We start from the raw sequence: 19,480 nt of genomic DNA, 5'->3' as shown, positions 1-19,480 counted from the left end.
TATATAATGAGTGAGATGAGCCTCGCAGTGTAGAAATCTCTTTCTCGCAGTCAGTGTATTCAGTGTGTGTGTGTGTGTGTATATATAATGAGTGAGATGAGCCTCGCAGTGTAGAAATCTCTTTCTCGCAGTCAGTGTATTCAGTGTGTGTGTGTGTGTGTATATATAATGAGTGAGATGAGCCTCGCAGTGTAGAAATCTCTTTCTCGCAGTCAGTGTATTCAGTGTGTGTGTGTGTGTGTATATATGAATGAGATGAGCCTCACAGTGTAGAAATCTCTTTCTCGCAGTCAGTGTATTCAGTGTGTGTGTGAAATCTCATATATATTACTCACTCTACTCGGAGTGTCACATCTTTAGAGTGTATAGCGTCATCACATAAGTCACACACAGCCACACAGTGTATATATTACTCACTCTTTCTCGCAGTCAGTCACATAAGTGTGTGTGTGTGTTTGTGTATATATAATGAGTGAGATGAGCCTCGCAGTGTAGAAATCTCTTTCTCGCAGTCAGTGTATTCAGTGTGTGTGTGTGTGTGTATATATAATGAGTGAGATGAGCCTCGCAGTGTAGAAATCTCTTTCTCGCAGTCAGTGTATTCAGTGTGTGTGTGTGTGTGTATATATAATGAGTGAGATGAGCCTCACAGTGTAGAAATCTCTTTCTCGCAGTCAGTGTATTCAGTGTGTGTGTGTGTGTGTATGTGTGTCAGTGTGTGTGTGTTTGTGTATATATAATGAGTGAGATGAGCCTCGCAGTGTAGAAATCTCTTTCTCGCAGTCAGTGTATTCAGTGTGTGTGTGTGTGTGTATATATAATGAGTGAGATGAGCCTCACAGTGTAGAAATCTCTTTCTCGCAGTCAGTGTATTCAGTGTGTGTGTGTGTGTGTATATATAATGAGTGAGATGAGCCTCACAGTGTAGAAATCTCTTTCTCGCAGTCAGTGTATTCAGTGTGTGTGTGTGTGTGTGTGTATATAATGAGTGAGATGAGCCTCACAGTGTAGAAATCTCTTTCTCGCAGTCAGTGTATTCAGTGTGTGTGTGTGTGTGTATATAATGAGTGAGATGAGCCTCGCAGTGTAGAAATCTCTTTCTCGCAGTCAGTGTATTCAGTGTGTGTGTGTGTGTGTATATATAATGAGTGAGATGAGCCTCGCAGTGTAGAAATCTCTTTCTCGCAGTCAGTGTATTCAGTGTGTGTGTGTGTGTATATATAATGAGTGAGATGAGCCTCGCAGTGTAGAAATCTCTTTCTCGCAGTCAGTGTATTCAGTGTGTGTGTGTGTGTGTATATATAATGAGTGAGATGAGCCTCGCAGTGTAGAAATCTCTTTCTCGCAGTCAGTGTATTCAGTGTGTGTGTGTGTGTGTGTATATATAATGATTGAGATGAGCCATCGCAGTGAGATGAGCCTCGCAGTGTAGAAATCTCTTTCTCGCAGTCAGTGTATTCAGTGTGTGTGTGTGTATATATAATGAGTGAGATGAGCCTCGCAGTGTAGAAATCTCTTTCTCGCAGTCAGTGTATTCAGTGTGTGTGTGTGTGTGTATATATAATGAGTGAGATGAGCCTCGCAGTGTAGAAATCTCTTTCTCGCAGTCAGTGTATTCAGTGTGTGTGTGTGTGTGTATATATAATGAGTGAGATGAGCCTCACAGTGTAGAAATCTCTTTCTCGCAGTCAGTGTATTCAGTGTGTGTGTGTGTGTATATATAATGAGTGAGATGAGCCTCGCAGTGTAGAAATCTCTTTCTCGCAGTCAGTGTATTCAGTGTGTGTGTGTTGTGTGTATATATAATGAGTGAGATGAGCCTCGCAGTGTAGAAATCTCTTTCTCGCAGTCAGTGTATTCAGTGTGTGTGTGTTTGTGTATATATAATGAGTGAGATGAGCCTCGCAGTGTAGAAATCTCTTTCTCGCAGTCAGTGTATTCAGTGTGTGTGTGTTTGTGTATATATAATGAGTGAGATGAGCCTCGCAGTGTAGAAATCTCTTTCTCGCAGTCAGTGTATTCAGTGTGTGTGTGTGTGTGTATATATAATGAGTGAGATGAGCCTCGCAGTGTAGAAATCTCTTTCTCGCAGTCAGTGTATTCACAGCATGGCTAGTTTTATGATAATGGTGCTCTATGTCGACACACTGTTTTACAGGCACACTGTTCTGCACAGTACCTCCATTACAAACCACACTACCTCCATTACAAACCACATCTCCTTGCGAGGATGTCCTGGATACACATCAGAAGACACGGAATGTTTCAGAAGGGGGATTTCAGAGAATTATGTTTCAGAAGGGTGATTTCAGAGTCGTGTTTCAGAAGGGCGATTTCAGAGTCGTGTTTCAGAAGGGCGATTTCTGAGTCGTGTTTCAGAAGGGCGATTTCAGAGTCGTGTTTCAGAAGGGCGATTTCTGAGTCGTGTTTCAGAAGGGCGATTTCCGAGTCGTGTTTCAGAAGGGTGGTTTCAGAGCAATATTTATCAGCAAGTTTAAAAAACCCTCAAGCAGGCTGTTGCCTTTCCTTATCTTGCTGCACCACTGTGACCATCAGAACACATTTTAAAAAAGAAACGAACGAATGAACGAACAAACAAACGATGTAGAAAATAAACATGGTTTTAGTTCAGGTGGGAATGCCCTGGTCCTGCAGGACTGCGACAGCCTGGTCTCAGTTCGGTAGCTGCAGGGGCGAGGGGGGGGGCTCACTTGCACCCTGATTGGAGGATATCCACGACCTGCTTCCCGACAGAACCCTTCCACGGCTTCACCAGGCTGTTCATGTTGACCAGGAGCTTGCTTGTCCTGAAATCCTCGTGTCCAGCGATCAGGTAATCCGTTCCTGTTAAAACATGGAGCCACATGTCAAGCATACCGTGTGTTAGAAACCTCATAGGTCATCTCAGCCAATCGGATTCCAGTATCGCTGCCCAATGGTAAGATTCCCGCTAAGCTTCGAATCTTCAAACTCCCGATGTTCTTTGGAGTTGATAATGTCTATAACACCACCCATGCTTTCTAGATAATACATTCCCATGAAGAGCAACAGCACTGAAGATAGGTTACCTGCAGGGTAAATATACTTCTAGATATACTTCTCAGCATGCTGCTCTATTGAGTGCTGAAGTACAAGAGTAAACCCCAAAGCCTCTTAAAAGAAACTGCCTTGAAAAATAGAACGAATGCAAATCGGGCTTAATTTTCTGAATTAGGTTAAGGAGGGCAATGGGTTTATAAAGTGTGTGTTAGCTAACACTTTAAAAGCCTTTCTCTTTTTCATTTGTAGAGTCAGATTATTTTACCCAAGTTTTCTCCATATTTTAGAATTGACAATTTTATGATCGCTCATAGCAGCATTCACCTCTTTACACCCAGGACAGCAGAAGTCGGCTTGTGAATCTGCACTCCCCTGACTCCCCCTGTCTTTACCAGGAGAGACAACTGGGTTCATGAGGTGAGATTGAGGTATCTTACCTGGGTTCATGACAGGGCAGGGGAGATGGAGGTATCTTACCTGGGTTCATGACAGGGCAGGGGAGATGGAGGTATCTTACCTGGGTTCATGACAGGGCAGGTGAGATGGAGGTATCTTACCTGGGTTCATGACTGGGCAGGGGAGATGGAGGTATCTTACCTGGGTTCATGACAGGGCAGGGGAGATGGAGGTATCTTACCTGGGTTCATGACAGGGCAGGGGAGATGGAGGTATCTTACCTGGGTTCATGACAGGGCAGGGGCGATGGAGGTATCTTACCTGGGTTCATGACAGGGCAGGTGCAGCCTCTGTTGGTCCAGGACTCTGGGTAGATGCTCCTGTTTCCCGGTGATATTTTCACCTTGCCTGCCCTCATGACCTTCTTCACCTTGACGATGGCCTCTGCGTGCGTGCCCTTGTCGTGGGCGGACAGAATCTTTGCCTTGATCACTTTCCAGAGAAAGAACACGTTGACACAACGTAACATACACTAATTCATCCAGAGCAGCAAGAGCAGCTAAACCACTGACTTTTAACACAGGTAAAGAGATGCTTCTGGAAATGCACCTTTAGACACACACACAGACCGGGACACGCACACACTTACCGTAAGCATATTTCATCTTGCAAAAATCCGGGATGCCTCCAAGCATTTTCTCTTTGCATATGCACTTCTCTAGCGTGCCAAAACCAGAAAGCAGAGAGTGAGCGGGGCGGGGAGAGAGGGGGGTAGACAGAAATATTTGGTTAGGTTTGCATTAAACCAGACGCACGCATGCACAGTATGTCACAGGTATGCAGCCGTGCCCTGGGGAGAGCGGTGGAATTCCTCTGCTCAGGGATTGACTTCAGGAGCAGCTTCATAGGACAGAATCGCGTTTGCTTTTCACTTCGTTTCAGATTGTTTTTGTGTTTTCTGGTCATATATTGTTTAGGTTTCAAGCTTCAGTCCATCCGTAACTCCCACTGAAATGGCATTGTGCTTTAAAAGATGAGCGTGCCAATACAACGAAGCATGTCAAAAAGAGCACCTACACAGTAACCACTCCACTGACTGTCAGTGTGGCAGATTTCCCCTGAATCACCTGTCTGTGAGGACCGTCGGCTGATTGGACCCTGTTGAAATGGCTTTAAAAATCAGTCTGATTTGTTTCCATTAGAAGCAGACCAAGATCAAACTGGTCAGAACTCTGTCAGCTCTAGTTAGGCTTCGCTGTCATGCATTGTGATTTGCATTAACTTTGACAGAACTGATGCAAAACCCTTCTAAAAGTTTACCACAATATATTTGCATCACCATTTTTCATTTAACCTTGGTTTTCTCATGCTGTTGGACTGTATTGACTGCTTTTCCATGGGTTCCCGAGGCTTGTCTTGTTATGTTTTGCCATTGCTTCCAATGGTTTCCCATGCTTGCCTGTGCTTTACTACATTTTGCTATGCTTTTGCCACTGTTTACCGCAGTGATTTTTACAAGGGAAGGGCCATATACAAAAACATGGAGTGTAATAGACAGGGTGCATTATTCCTTGTCTCGTTCACCTACCAGGGTGCCTCAGGGCTGAAAAACCCTGCTCATCCTCCCAGGTCCACTCCCCTTCACTCTCATTGGTCGGAACGTGAGTGAGGTCAGGAATGCGCCCTCCAATAGGAACACTGAAAAACGGCTCGTGGTCAAAACTGCAACAAGGGCGAAACAAACAAACACATAAATAAATGCATGAGCCTTCCTGTCTATCTGCCTCTAGAATGCAGTCTGCTTTTGCACTGCACAGCTAGCGTACAGCACAGTGCTGTTTTCCTGTCCTAATCTATCTGCCTCTGGAATGCAGTCTGCTTTTGCACTGCACAGCTAGCATACAGCACAGTGCTGTTTTCCTGTCCTAATCTATCTGCCTCTGGAATGCAGTCTGCTTTTGCACTGCACGGCTATCATACAGCACAGTGCTGTTTTCCTGTCCTAATCTATCTGCCTCTGGAATGCAGTCTGCTTTTGCACTGCACGGCTAGCATACAGCACAGTGCTGTTTTCCTGTCCTAATCTATCTGCCTCTGGAATGCAGTCTGCTTTTGCACTGCACGGCTAGCATACAGCACAGTGCTGTTTTCCTGTCCTAATCTATCTGCCTCTGGAATGCAGTCTGCTTTTGCACTGCACGGCTGCAGCATACAGCACAGTGCTGTTTTCCTGTCCTAATCTATCTGCCTCTAGAATGCAGTCTGCTTTTGCACTGCACGGCTAGCATACAGCACAGTGCTGTTTTCCTGTCCTAATCTATCTGCCTCTAGAATGCAGTCTGCTTTTGCACTGCACGGCTAATACAGCACAGTGCTGTTTTCCTGTCCTAATCTATCTGCCTCTGGAATGCAGTCTGCTTTTGCACTGCACGGCTAGCATACAGCACAGTGCTGTTTTCCTGTCCTAATCTATCTGCCTCTGGAATGCAGTCTGCTTTTGCACTGCACGGCTAGCATACAGCACAGTGCTGTTTTCCTGTCCTAATCTATCTGCCTCTGGAATGCAGTCTGCTTTTGCACTGCACAGCTAGCGTACAGCACAGTGCTGTTTTCCTGTCCTAATCTATCTGCCTCTGGAATGCAGTCTGCTTTTGCACTGCACGGCTAGCATACAGCACAGTGCTGTTTTCCTGTCCTAATCTATCTGCCTCTGGAATGCAGTCTGCTTTTGCACTGCACGGCTAGCATACAGCACAGTGCTGTTTTCCTGTCCTAATCTATCTGCCTCTGGAATGCAGTCTGCTTTTGCACTGCACGGCTAGCATACAGCACAGTGCTGTTTTCCTGTCCTAATCTATCTGCCTCTAGAATGCAGTCTGCTTTTGCACTGCACGGCTAGCATACAGCACAGTGCTGTTTTCCTGTCCTAATCTATCTGCCTCTGGAATGCAGTCTGCTTTTGCACTGCACGGCTAGCATACAGCACAGTGCTGTTTTCCTGTCCTAATCTATCTGCCTCTGGAATGCAGTCTGCTTTTGCACTGCACGGCTAGCATACAGCACAGTGCTGTTTTCCTGTCCTAATCTATCTGCCTCTAGAATGCAGTCTGCTTTTGCACTGCATGGCTAGCATACAGCACAGTGCTGTTTTCCTGTCCTAATCTATCTGCCTCTGGAATGCAGTCTGCTTTTGCACTGCACGGCTATCATACAGCACAGTGCTGTTTTCCTGTCCTAATCTATCTGCCTCTGGAATGCAGTCTGCTTTTGCACTGCACAGCTAGCGTACAGCACAGTGCTGTTTTCCTGTGTGCTCCCCCACCTGTCCAGACACTCCCCAGTCTTGGTGTCACAGTCCCGGGCACAGTCACACGGCCGACAGCCACTCTCCCCAAACCCCCAGTATCCCATCATGCAGCGGGCGCAGTTGGGACCCGCCACGCCCGGCTTGCAGTAGCAGTAGCCGCTCCGGGGGTGGCACTTCCAGAGCCTGGAGAGGGAGCCGTTGGTGGAGCCCACAGGGTGGCAGGAGCAGGCTGGGAATCAAAAACCAAAACCCATTGAGAAACAGCAGCAGGGGGCTATGGGGATGGCTCCTACTGCATAGCACTTTCAGCTATTCCAGGTTTTACTAAAAGCTTCATTAGCCCCAGTGTGTTTAGGTAACAAGCTCAGGTGTGTCCTATTAAACTCGTAGTAAAACCAGGAATGGATCAAACTGCTATGCAACAGGAGTCTTATTTCCATCCCTGTGCTATCGGAATACCAGTGCAATGGTATTAAGCTGATATGAATAATTTGTCTAGAATGTTTTTGTGTTAATAAACTGCAGAAATGCAAGCTAAAGCATAGTAAAAAAAAAGCATGTACAAATTCACAAGAATGACCTGGAAGTGATGGGTGACTGTAAATTGATGGCACTCACGTTTGCAGGCGTCGGGGGAGGACATGGGCTTGGCCTGGTCCCTGTAGAAGCCAGCCTGGCATCGCTGGCACCGGCGCCCCTTGGTGTTGTGCTGACAGCCATCGCAGACCCCGCCGCTGCGCTTCCCCGAGGCCAGCCACACACCGCTGTCGAAGTGGCAACTGTCAGCGTGGCCGTGGCACTGGCACTCTGCACCAGGGGAGAGGAGAGGAACGATAAACCACATCCATCCGTAGCTGCTAAACACACGACAGTGCTCACAAACACCAATAGAAATGGACATTCAATTTCCAAAGGTTTCAACTAGAAGAAATGTTGAAATGTTTGTCACTGAAATTCAGTTTCTTTTAGTAGTAGTGCACACTGGATTAAAGACTGTGGAGTTGCTTAATGAGACAGCTCTCCGGAGAGGGGGCCAGGGTCTTGTGTAGATTGAGAGTGTGAGTCGACACGGTGAGGAAGAATCTTCTCTTTCTCTTTGGTCAGATAAAGGGGCCGATTGATTGACTGATGGATTCAGTGATTGACTGGCTAATGGATTCAGTGATTGACTGGCTGATGGATTCAGTGATTGATTGATGGATTCAGTGATTGATTGGCTGATGGATTCAGTGATTGATTGATGGATTCAGTGATTGATTGGCTGATGGATTGATTGACAGACAGACAGAGCACTCACTTTTGCACTCGTTTGGCGCCCCTGTTTTCCCATCGCCTGGTCTCCATGGGAGGTCATTGTAAAGAGGTGCACACGTCTCACAGTGCTCCCCTGCGGTGTGGTGCTGGCAGAGGCAGCTCCCGTGAACCTGGGGAACACACAGCAAACCAGGACATGCATGACAAAGCAGTGCTGTACAGCAGCAGTGCGCTTTGCAGGGCTGTGGGGATAAGGGTGACTCTACCATGACTGCTAAGCTAAAAAGCCAGCAGTTACAGTATATTGCAATGTACAGAACACTTATTCCTTTTGTCCAGTACAGTCATTTGTAAAACAGGTTACATGGTGCGTTGTCCTTGTTTTTTCCTCCATGCCCCTCTAGTGTGCGCGTGCAGACGGGGGAGGCTGCGTGTTCCCAAACCCCCCAAAGCACTCCAGCTGACTGGCTTCAGTGTCCCGAAGGAGGACTGCAGTGTGAGGAACCAGAAGTGTCTTTTGATTTCTTTCTAGAGATGTAATCAGATCAGGCAGTCGTGGGACAGGCTAATGGACTCTGCTGAAGCAGCTGGGACTCCAGGAGTCTAAAGTGCCCCCCCCCCCATCAGCTCAATGCATGTGTGTCCCGAGCCCAGCCTGTCCAGAGCTCCTGCATGTTTAATGAGGGCTCCTGCTCCAGCTGGGGGTCCAGCAGGTCAGGTCAAGGGGCTGGCTGAAGGTCAGGCAGGAGGTTACGGCTCGAGATTTGATTTGAACTCAGCTAGCAGCCTGGCCAGCAGCCAGTAATGTCTCAGAAGATGCATTATTTCATCAAACACACGAGGATACAGTGAGAGGTCCATGCTGGTCTGCAGCAATGCAAAAATACACTTCAATGTTAATCAACAGCAGGGAGGACTTGCATGAAGCGTCCCATATAAAAAAAGAAACCAACTAAAAAACGAGAGAACGCTGAACCTTACAAAAGAGCGCCTCAGTAAAAATGTGGTAGTGTAATAAAGCATAGACAGGCACTGTAAGGTTAAGCAGGGTAAACCATACATGGGAAAAACAGAAATACAGTGGCAAAGTAAACTTTATTCAAGGGACGTTAAACCCCACGACAGCTTGCTCTGGGTTCAGATTATCAGCATCCCCCGAATATGCGTCTGCACAGAACTACAAACATGAATGGATGGAACAGCCCTGGAGCTACAAGCTGCTCCTGATTGCAATCACATCCAAACACACTGAACAGCAGGACCGGCTTCCTCACAGAGCTCAGCTCAGGGTGGTCTTGCATTTTAAATAATTCTCACAATCAAATGAAACAGTGCACTTATTGTTTTTGTTAACTGCAGGAAAGGAATTAGACTTCAGGAAACCACGATTCCCTTTGAATTAACTCTGGCTTGTGACTCTTTATTTCTCGCTTTCTTTAATGTTGCAGAATCTTCTTAACTGGCTTAGCTGGGATTTGACTGGGACTGTTTCAGCTCAGGGTGAGAGCGGAGGACCCGCCTCTCCCTCTGCTCTGACAAGCTGTTTTCCTTTCATAGTAATGAACAGCGAACCGTTTCAAAGGCAGAGTAACAAAAACCAAACACAAACATAACAGAAGCCGTACTGAACAACGATTACCAGAGATTTGCACGCACACCGTATATAAAAGACGAGACCATGCGTACCATGCTGCCCTCCCTCCTGGTCCCTGGCGCAGGCTGGCAGTCCTCGGCGTGCCCGTTGCAGAAGCAGCTCCCGCGGGCGATGAGGTCGTACACAGCGTAGTGAGCGGAGTGCTGTGGCTTGTGCAGCGGCTCGGCGGGGCTTCCCCGGCACGGGCACTCCTGCCTCTTCAGAAGCCGCAGCCGCAGGGTGGTCAGCTTGAGCAGGTCCTGGGCCTCCGCGCTGTAGGGGTCCTCAACCCCGTTCCCAGGAGTCAGGGCTCGGAATATCACCTGCACAGACAGCAGGGAGGGATTAGGGAAACACAGCAGAAACACAGACCATGAGAAGCTCACCGCGGTGTTATCACCTGCACGGAGAGCAGGGAGGGATTAGGGAAACACAGCAGAAACACAGACCATGAGAAGCTCACCGCGGTGTTATCACCTGCACGGAGAGCAGGGAGGGATTAGGGAAACACAGCAGAAACACAGACCATGAGAAGCTCACCGCGGTGTTATCACCTGCACGGAGAGCAGGGAGGGATTAGGGAAACACAGCAGAAACACAGACCATGAGAAGCTCACCGCGGTGTTATCACCTATTAGGGAAACACAGCAGAAACACAGACCATGAGAAGCTCACCGCGGTGTTATCACCTGCACGGAGAGCAGGGAGGGATTAGGGAAACACAGCAGAAACACAGACCATGAGAAGCTCACCGCGGTGTTATCACCTGCACGGAGAGCAGGGAGGGATTAGGGAAACACAGCAGAAACACAGACCATGAGAAGCTCACCGCGGTGTTATCACCTGCACGGAGAGCAGGGAGGGATTAGGGAAACACAGCAGAAACCCAGGAGAGCCCTGAGAAGATCACCACAGTGTTATCTATGTTCCAAGAGTTTACTGTTTATTGTAGTGTACTGTGATAGAAGCACAGCAACATTTTGTAAAGCATGGTGAAAGTTTGTTTTTTTAACATGCAGTTTTCTAATTTTTTTGTTAAACTGTGCTGTTACCAGAGCTTTCCCTGGTTTGCTGTGCCTCTGTGGGCTTTACAGTGCTTACCTATGCTTTTCCATGGTGTATTACACTCTGCTATGGTTTTACTATTGGGGTTCATTAAAGGGAAAAAAGAAAAATTAAAAAAGTGTACAGAAATGAGTGCCCTGGACACTGCAGGCTTAAACCCACATGTGCCTCATGTGATTCTTTACTATTGATCAGCTGGCTTTTCATTATCCTCCTTGCCTGCCGAGCTGTCATTGGCTTTTAAAAATAATAGCATTTGTCTTGTTTAAGCAAACAAACCCAGCAGAACTGTTCCACCTCTTTTACATGTTACTTTGAGCTGCAGACTGCATTAATAAATGCTTCCTGTCTATTTATCCTCTCGGGAGCGACACACATTGCTTTCTCTCCCCTTCGTCTGTGACGGAACACCTGCAGTTCCTGGCACGGGGCCAGCCCGCCATGCCAAACCTTCCCTGGCCCTCCAGGTGAATGGATTGCTTGTGAATTTAAAGAGGGCCATTGCAAATCAGGATTTAAAACAACAGTTTGCATTGTGTTCGTCCAGCTAATGGGCAGGCAAGGCGTTCTTCAGACCCCCTGCACCAAACGAGAGTGTGAAGATGCACTGGGAACCTCGTGTTACAGAAGACTGAGCCATGGAACCCCCGCACTGTGCCCCTGCTCCAATCCCAGCTGATCCACTCCACTTTCCTTCTCTGTCCCTTTCTGTCAATTGCTGATTGCACTTGCTGTCTGCAGCGAGCATTTTGCACGTACAGTAAATACAATAACTAAGCTTCTCTTCTCATTGAAAAACATGTGTCTTTCACCCAGCAAGCCTGTGCTGGTTTAATTGCATTGTGTGTGCTGTTACTGTCGCTTGCAACCCTTACTTTTGCAATAGGATGCGTTGTTGATATACAATTTGTCTGCTCCCTGGGGTCAAGATAAGTGTTATGTGAGGAAAGTGCAGCTCTTGTGTTTTTTTTTATTTTGGTTTTGTGATATATATATATAAAACAGTCCCTAAATCCTGGACTGAATGCAGCAGCGCTCGTGTGAATCTCAAGCTGTGACAGGTGTTGGCACTACAGTATATTGAACACCATGAAAACAATAAGAAGCCCCTACCTCTCCCTTGGTGCAGGGCAGGGCATGCGAGTAGCGGGAGGTGCACAGAGACCCCGCGTGGCTGGTGTCGTCGGGGATGCCGAACGTCTCACTGCAGTTCACAGCGAAGTGCTTATAGGGTCTCCAGGACCGGCCGTAGTCCTGAGACCTCTCGAGGGTCATGGCTGCGGGCCGCGGGGAGCGGAACAGCACGATCACGTGGGTCAGGTAGAACTCCGTCTCCAAGTCCAGGCGAAGCTCCTCCCGGTTGACGCCCGTCGCCGACTGCCACCACGTCCCCGGGTTCAAAAAGAAGTTGTCGGTCATGTCTGCCGCGTGGTGGGCATGCCCGGGGTGCTGGGCGTTGCACTTGCCGCATTTGGGCCGCTGGCAGGAGGAGAGTTCCGGGTCCGGGTACGAGCAGTAAAGCTCTGTGCCGTTCTGCCCACAGCTGCTCAGGGTGGACACCGTCCTGCCGGTCGCTAGGTTACCGACAGAGGGGTTGCAGGAGCGTCCATCGCAACGAGACACCAGCAGTGTCCTGAGATCTGAGGAAACAAACACTGAGTCACAGGAGCTGCTCTGACAAAGCCCTGCAGCAGCAGCTTCTGTCAGTACTGCTTATTATACACAGGGTGTGAAGCCCTCTCTCTGCTGCTGTGGGGAGACAACACGTTCCAAACTGAAGGATGTCATCATCTAACCTGGAACTACATCTGGTACACCAGAGTGAGCCCATTAACCAGCCCCCCTGCAACACTGACTCATTCTGAAGTGGTGTTTCTTACATTCACTAGAGCTGGCCCTGACATGCCTGCTCTTGGTTCCTTCCCTGTTTTTAAATTGTTTAACCCAATGAAACCTCCATCCAAACCCTGTAGTAGTAAAGTGTATAACTGAACCTGCTAGACTGGACTGGAATGACCCTCCCGGACTGGGACTGGACACCCCTTCACTGGAGTGGAATGACCCTCCCGGACTGGGACTGGACACCCCTTCACTGGAGTGGAATGACCCTCCCGGACTGGGACTGGACACCCCTTCACTGGAGTGGAATGACCCTCCCGGACTGGGACTGGACACCCCTTCACTGGAGTGGAATGACCCTCCCGGACTGGGACTGGACACCCCTTCACTGGAGTGGAATGACCCTCCCGGACTGGGACTGGACACCCCTTCACTGGAGTGGAATGACACTCCCGGACTGGGACTGGACACCCCTTCACTGGAGTGGAATGACACTCCCGGACTGGGACTGGACACCCCTTCACTGGAGTGGAATGACCCTCCCGGACTGGGACTGGACACCCCTTCACCGGAGTGGAATGACCCTCCCGGACTGGGACTGGACACCCCTTCACCGGAGTGGAATGACCCTCCCGGACTGGGACTGGACACCCCTTCACCGGAGTGGAATGACCCTCCCGGACTGGGACTGGACACCCCTTCACTGGAGTGGAATGACCCTCCCGGACTGGGACTGGACACCCCTTCACTGGAGTGGAATGACACTCCCGGACTGGGACTGGACACCCCTTCACTGGAGTGGAATGACCCTCCCGGACTGGGACTGGACACCCCTTCACTGGAGTGGAATGACACTCCCGGACTGGGACTGGACACCCCTTCACTGGAGTGGAATGACCCTCCCGGACTGGGACTGGACACCCCTTCACTGGAGTGGAATGACACTCCCGGACTGGGACTGGACACCCCTTCACTGGAGTGGAATGACACTCCCGGACTGGGACTGGACACCCCTTCACTGGAGTGGAATGACCGTCCCGGACTGGGACTGGACACCCCTTTACTGGAGTGAAATAACACTCCCGGACTGGGACTGGACACCCCTTCACTGGAGTGGAATGACACTCCCGGACTGGGACTGGACACCCCTTCACTGGAGTGGAATGACACTCCCGGACTGGGACTGGACACCCCTTCCCTGGAGTGTCGCAGGGGTGTTCAGGTTAATGGTTACACAGTGTAGTGTATCTGGTGTACTTTAGATTAGACTTGAATCTGAGAGCCTGATTGAGGCCACAGAAGTGCTTTCAACTTCTTTAATGAGTTTCCCCAGGACTGTGTCCCTGCTCCAGAATCCTACACACCGTGGATAACCCCCGACGTCATTGTGTGAATAAAAGCCACCTTACTCTGTCAGTACAATAGGGCCCATTGTCACTGTGCGTGTATTTCAAAATGACCTGAAGTGGTGCATCTCACTCGGCTCAGGCGGATGCAGCATCACCCTACAATAATACAGCAGTATAAAGATCTGCTACTGTTTACACCAGGGGTCTCCAATCCTGGTCCTGGGGGGCTGCTGTCCCTCCTGATTTTTGTTCCAACTGTAACTTATTAAATTGGACTAATGAAGTGCTTATTAGAACCTTAATTGGTCCAATTAATTCATTTAGTGTACAGTTAGAACAAAAACCAGGGCTGCAGCCCACCATTCAAACAGCCCCGTGCATCTTTACTCTGCAGCGTTGAACTGTGGTCACCCCAGCGGCTCGTCCAAGGTGTGTTCATTCTGCTCTGTGGAACCAGCAGCAAGCCGCTCTGCACATGCGATCCTTTCCGATCTGTCGTTACCCGCACCGCCACTCATCATGAACGGTACATGGCAGCCCAGCGATGAAAATAACATTCCCACTGCAAAGCAGTCTGATCCACTCCTGGTTTCACCGATGAGTTTACACACCTGAGCTTGTTACCTGTGCACTGGGACTGTATTGAAACGTCACTGCGCTAGGAGTCTTATTTACACTCTGACATGCGGTAGGTTTGATTGAAAGCTGGGCATATTTCAAACGTCCCGACAGGCTGTATTCTTTTGTTGTGGTGGGAACACTAATGCGCGACTGTCACTCATTTCATTTATACGGCATTTGTAAGATGAGGAATCATTCATATTGACTGGTGACTCCGTGCTTTTACAAGTAATTCAGACAAAATGCTATAACCATCGCATCTGTGACGTTTCAAACTAAACGACAGCGGTCGATTAAACCCAGATCTAACGCAGGGTTACGGCGTGCTGCTTAAGCTGCGCCGCTCCATATAAACACACTGAAGCCACGCAGGCAGAATACTGACTATCTCAGTAATGTATACGAGCGGCAGCAGCAGCCCGCATTCACCGAGGACCGGGCACATTTCATGTTAGATTATTTCGTTCCCGTATACGTCAGAAATGAAGAATACCAATACAATTTCATACAATAGTTTAGAGCGCATATAAGTAATGGAATACCAGGTGCGTCGTGACATACTCAGTATTCCATCAGCCGTTCTGGAAAACCCCATTCCCTTACCTGGTACACCTTGCACGCAGACAAAATACTCCAGCAGCACGAGCAGGGGGATTCCTGTGGGATGCATGTCAAATTAAATGCCTCTACCAATACTCATGAAAAATAAACCAACAAGCAAACTAAATAAACCAGTAAACACCACGGTGATACGGAGGGATCTGGATGGGGGGGGGGGGTGTCTGCTTTGTTTCAGTCCAGTTCAGGGTGTCTTCGCTTACCCACTGACACATCAACTGAGACTGCGAGGGGTACAATAACACAGCCTCAAAATCGCATTGTCATTCGCTCATCCATAGAGATACATGATGCACCGGACCCAGTGATCCCGAATCTACCCTAAAATGTTCCGACCCAGTGAACTGTGGGAGCTCCAAGTCCCCTCCCGTGCCGGTTAATTATATCATAGCTCTGTTCGGTTGAAGCAGTCGTGTATCTGCATGCAGTAGAGACGCTGTGGTATGTTTGGATTTCTGTCGTGTATTACACCATCCTGTCGCGTCTCATTCAGGTACAGCGCTCACATCCAAATACGCACAGCTGAGGTCCTTTCGATTAATCAGCGTTATTCACAGACTCTTCATCTAAGCGGCTCTTGGTTGCGCTGTGCACGCTCAGTGTCAGTTCTTCCTGGTATTTTAGTTATTATGTATTTATTTTTGTATCCCAGTACATAATATCATGTGATGGCAGTTACAGAAAACCCGTTCTGCTTTTTTAAAAGGCACCTGACTGATCCGCTGTTGTTTCCTTCTGCATTCCGAGAAGTGCTCCCATAAAATGAAATACAAACATAACTGGGGAAATATATAAATATATACAATAACATGGACACACAGTTCAGGAGTGGTTCGTTGCGGGTGACAGCAGGCGAGTTTAAATGCACTGAACGAAACGCTTGCTGCTGTTAACTGCGCGGCGCTGCTCTCTGTCGATGAAGCCGTCGCTCCGCTGCTCTCTGTCCCGTTGCGTCTCGCTGGCTCCCCGCTGCTGTGGCGTGCTGTTCTTCCAGCTGTCACTGTTTCAAAGCGCTGTTATCAAGCGGGTCTGCTGCCTCTTGAAATGAAATGCTCGACACGTGGACCACAGCTCCGCCCCCTACACTGATGGTATTGAAGCCGACAGGCCCCGCAGCGCCGCCTAGGAGAAACCTTACCTCATTGCATTCCAGTCTATTCACTAAGTGTATGATTGGTGTGCAGAATTATATAGAATTCTTGAGTTCATCACTGATATCTTTTCTTAACAGCCTCCCTCTGCTCTGTGCTAGTGGAGCAGAGCACAGAATGAGAAAGGGAGGCTCTTATACTCTCTGAACAACTTCCCTCTGTGCTGGTGGAGCAGAGAAAGAGAATTAGGGGGTTCTTATGCTCTCTGAACAACCTCCCTCTGTGCTGGTGGAGCAGAGAAAGAGAAGGGGAGGCTCTTATACTCTCTGAACAACCCCCTGTGCTATTGGGGGCTAGACTGAGACCAGCCTCTGTGAGCTGAGCTGGAATTGAACCCTGGTCTCCAGGAGGCATGAGAAGCTAGTGCAGTAGCCCACTGCTACGCTTAAGAAAAACGGTTCAAACAGTGCCTAATCCTGTCCAAGCGCTCAAAGAGAGCTGTGGTATGAGCCGCTGTCACAGGGAGTTCATGAGCAAGGTGAGTCTGCGTTGTGCAGCTCTGGAAATCTCGTTGGTTTCTGTATGATAGTGGCTGCTGTTGTGGAAATCCTGGTGCTAAGTGACCTGCTATCATGACCAGCAATCAGCTCAAGCAACTTGTCAGCATTCGCTCGAGAGAGTCACTTAGCTGCTAGACCCAACTTTAAAGAATTTAACCTGCATGCAAAAGTCAGGACTGCAAACCACACTAGCCACTAAAGTATTTCCTGCACCCTGAGGAAGGCAATGCTAAAGAGAAATGTGTGTTTTTTTAACCACTAAAGTATTTCTTGTTGTGAGTTGTGCGGTTTCCTAGCATTTATTGTCATATTGTTTTTAACCACAACATCCCACAGTTGACTTTTGGGATGCAGCGCAATTCTGGTCTGTTAAAATTGCAAATATGGGAAGCAGAAATACACTTTTCCAAGGGTCGGTCCAGGCAGCTCTTGTGTTTTCTTAACCTGGGTAACATACAAAAACAAACAGGGTCAGTGAGTCAGTTAAAAATGATTGTTTTGCAACACAGAAACCTTAATGGATAACCTGGATATCCTGCTGATGCAACTTAGTCTAATAAACTCCCTCCCCCCCTCTTCCCTTATAAAAGCATTGCACTGTGGAATAAAGAACAGGCAAGGCATGGTAAAGCACACTGCAGGGGATCATTGTAAAGCACAGGCAAGGCATGGTAAAGCACACTGCAGGGGATCATTGTAAAGCACAGAAAGGCATGGTAAAGCACACTGCAGGGGATCATTGTAAAGCACAGGCAAGGCATGGTAAAGCACACTGTAGGGGATCATTGTAAAGCACAGAAAGGCATGGTAAAGCACACTGCAGGGGATCATTGTAAAGCACAGGCAAGGCATGGTAAAGCACACTGCAGGGGATCATTGTAAAGAACAGGCAAGGCATGGTAAAGCACACTGTAGGGGATCATTGTAAAGTACAGAAAGGCATGGTAAAGCACACTGCAGGGGATCATTGTAAAGAACAGGCAAGGCATGGTAAAGCACACTGTAGGGGATCATTGTAAAGTAAAACAGGCAAGGCATGGTAAAGCACACTGCAGGGGATCATTGTAAAGCACAGGCAAGGCATGGTAAAGCACACTGCAGGGGATCATTGTAAAGAACAGGCAAGGCATGGTAAAGCACACTGCAGGGGATCATTGTAAAGCACAGGCAAGGCATGGTAAAGCACACTGCAGGGGATCATTGTAAAGTACAGAAAGGCATGGTAAAGCACACTGCAGGGGATCATTGTAAAGCACAGGCAAGGCATGGTAAAGCACACTGCAGGGGATCATTGTAAAGCACAGGCAAGGCATGGTAAAGCACACTGTAGGGGATCATTGTAAAGTACAGAAAGGCATGGTAAAGCACACTGCAGGGGATCATTGTAAAGCACAGGCAAGGCATGGTAAAGCACACTGCAGGGGATCATTGTAAAGCACAGAGAGGTGTGGTAAAGCACAGAGAAACATTGTAAAGCACAGAGAGGTGTGGTAAAGCATATTAAAAAATGAGAAACTAACCCTTATTAAAGATCCCCGGAGTGAAAGCACAGCGCGGTGTAATACAGCACAGTGTGATAAAACTAAGAGAAACATTTGATATAGTTCTTGTTTTGTAATTGCTTTTTTAATTGTTGATAAAGACAGATGGAAGATCAACACTGAAAGCCCTGGACCTGGTACAATTTCATGAGGCTCAGTGTTCTGCTGCTCTGTTTATCAATGATTACAGAACCGCTGTGCCTTTGCACACCCTGAAGTAATTATTAATTTCTGGGGGGGCGACGATGCCCTATCAGTGGAGGGGTGGAGAGGCTTACACACACTGAGCTTCTGGGCAGGTAAAGTCAGGAGTCTCACTGCTACACTGAGGAACACTGTGCCGTGTCTGTGATATCAGACTGTCGCTGCTACACTGAGGAACACTGTGCCGTGTCTGTGATATCAGACTGTCGCTGCTACACTGAGGAACACTGTGCCGTGTCTGTGATATCAGACTGTCGCTGCTACACTGAGGAACACTGTGCCGTGTCTGTGATATCAGAGAAAGCAGAGAAAGATGTCCAGTTTAAAGGAGGTCTGCAGAGGCTTGCCTTTGAACCCTCTACCCCCAAACCAAGGAAGAAGCAGCCGGGTACCCCACGCTCCGGTCAGGGTCCCCAACCTGACACCCCAAGAGGAAAAGGTAACTCTTCTATTGGTCCAGTTCACTGTATCATTACAGCCGGCGTTCATCTCCGGCACCGAATCGTTATTCATTCATCATGTACTTTTATTTATTCATGTTTTAATTTTCAGTACAAAATCCACAGCAGTGATTCAGTATCAGTGGAATTTCTAATGAAACGAGTGGCAAACTTTTCTCAGGTTAGATTGAAATAATAACATAGATATGAAACTTGTCCGCTGTACAAAGTATGGACATTGTTTTTTTAATTGAAGAGAAAATAATAATAATAATAATAATAATAATAATAATAATAATAATAATAATAATAATAATAATAATAATTCTAGCTGTTTTGCAACAAGTTTCTTTGCATAAACAAAGTTGGGGAAATGTGTTTTGATCCAGTTAAAGATGAACAGTCCAAACAGTTTGCCCCATTCTCTTAAACCATGTGGTTAATCATTGCTGCAGTGAGAGATGTGTGTGTGTGTGTGTGTGTGTGTGTGTGTGTGTGCGCGTGTGCCTGTGTCTCAGTGTGT

The 19,480-nt window shown here is 47.9% G+C and overlaps 2 protein-coding genes across 2 annotated transcripts in view; one reads left to right on the top strand and one right to left on the bottom strand.

Annotated features, from left to right (window-relative positions):
- Nucleotides 1-1,420: 1,420 nt before the first annotated feature.
- Nucleotides 1,421-16,166, bottom strand: LOC121328380 (netrin-4-like). The gene is made up of 10 exons (XM_041273011.1): nt 15,107-16,166; nt 11,808-12,334; nt 9,683-9,952; nt 8,040-8,166; nt 7,361-7,549; nt 6,758-6,971; nt 5,024-5,157; nt 4,085-4,153; nt 3,757-3,927; nt 1,421-2,844 (listed from the first exon to the last, which is right to left on the bottom strand). Exons 1-10 carry the CDS (start codon nt 15,171-15,173, stop codon nt 2,708-2,710), a joined length of 1,905 nt encoding a protein of 634 aa, XP_041128945.1. The 5' UTR covers nt 15,174-16,166; the 3' UTR covers nt 1,421-2,707.
- Nucleotides 16,167-18,602: 2,436 nt separating this feature from the next.
- The window catches only part of uroc1 (urocanate hydratase 1), a 40,098-nt gene continuing 39,220 nt past the window's right edge, over nt 18,603-19,480 (top strand). Inside the window, 1 exon segment of the mRNA XM_041274736.1 lies at nt 18,603-18,956. Within this exon segment, the coding sequence (XP_041130670.1) occupies nt 18,831-18,956 (126 nt within the window). The 5' untranslated portion in view covers nt 18,603-18,830.

This window comes from Polyodon spathula, chromosome 16 (genome assembly GCF_017654505.1).
Source record: "Polyodon spathula isolate WHYD16114869_AA chromosome 16, ASM1765450v1, whole genome shotgun sequence".
Lineage (NCBI taxonomy): Eukaryota > Metazoa > Chordata > Actinopteri > Acipenseriformes > Polyodontidae > Polyodon > Polyodon spathula.
The sequence above is the reverse complement of the archived record's forward strand: the minus strand, read 5'-3'. Positions and strand labels throughout refer to the sequence as shown.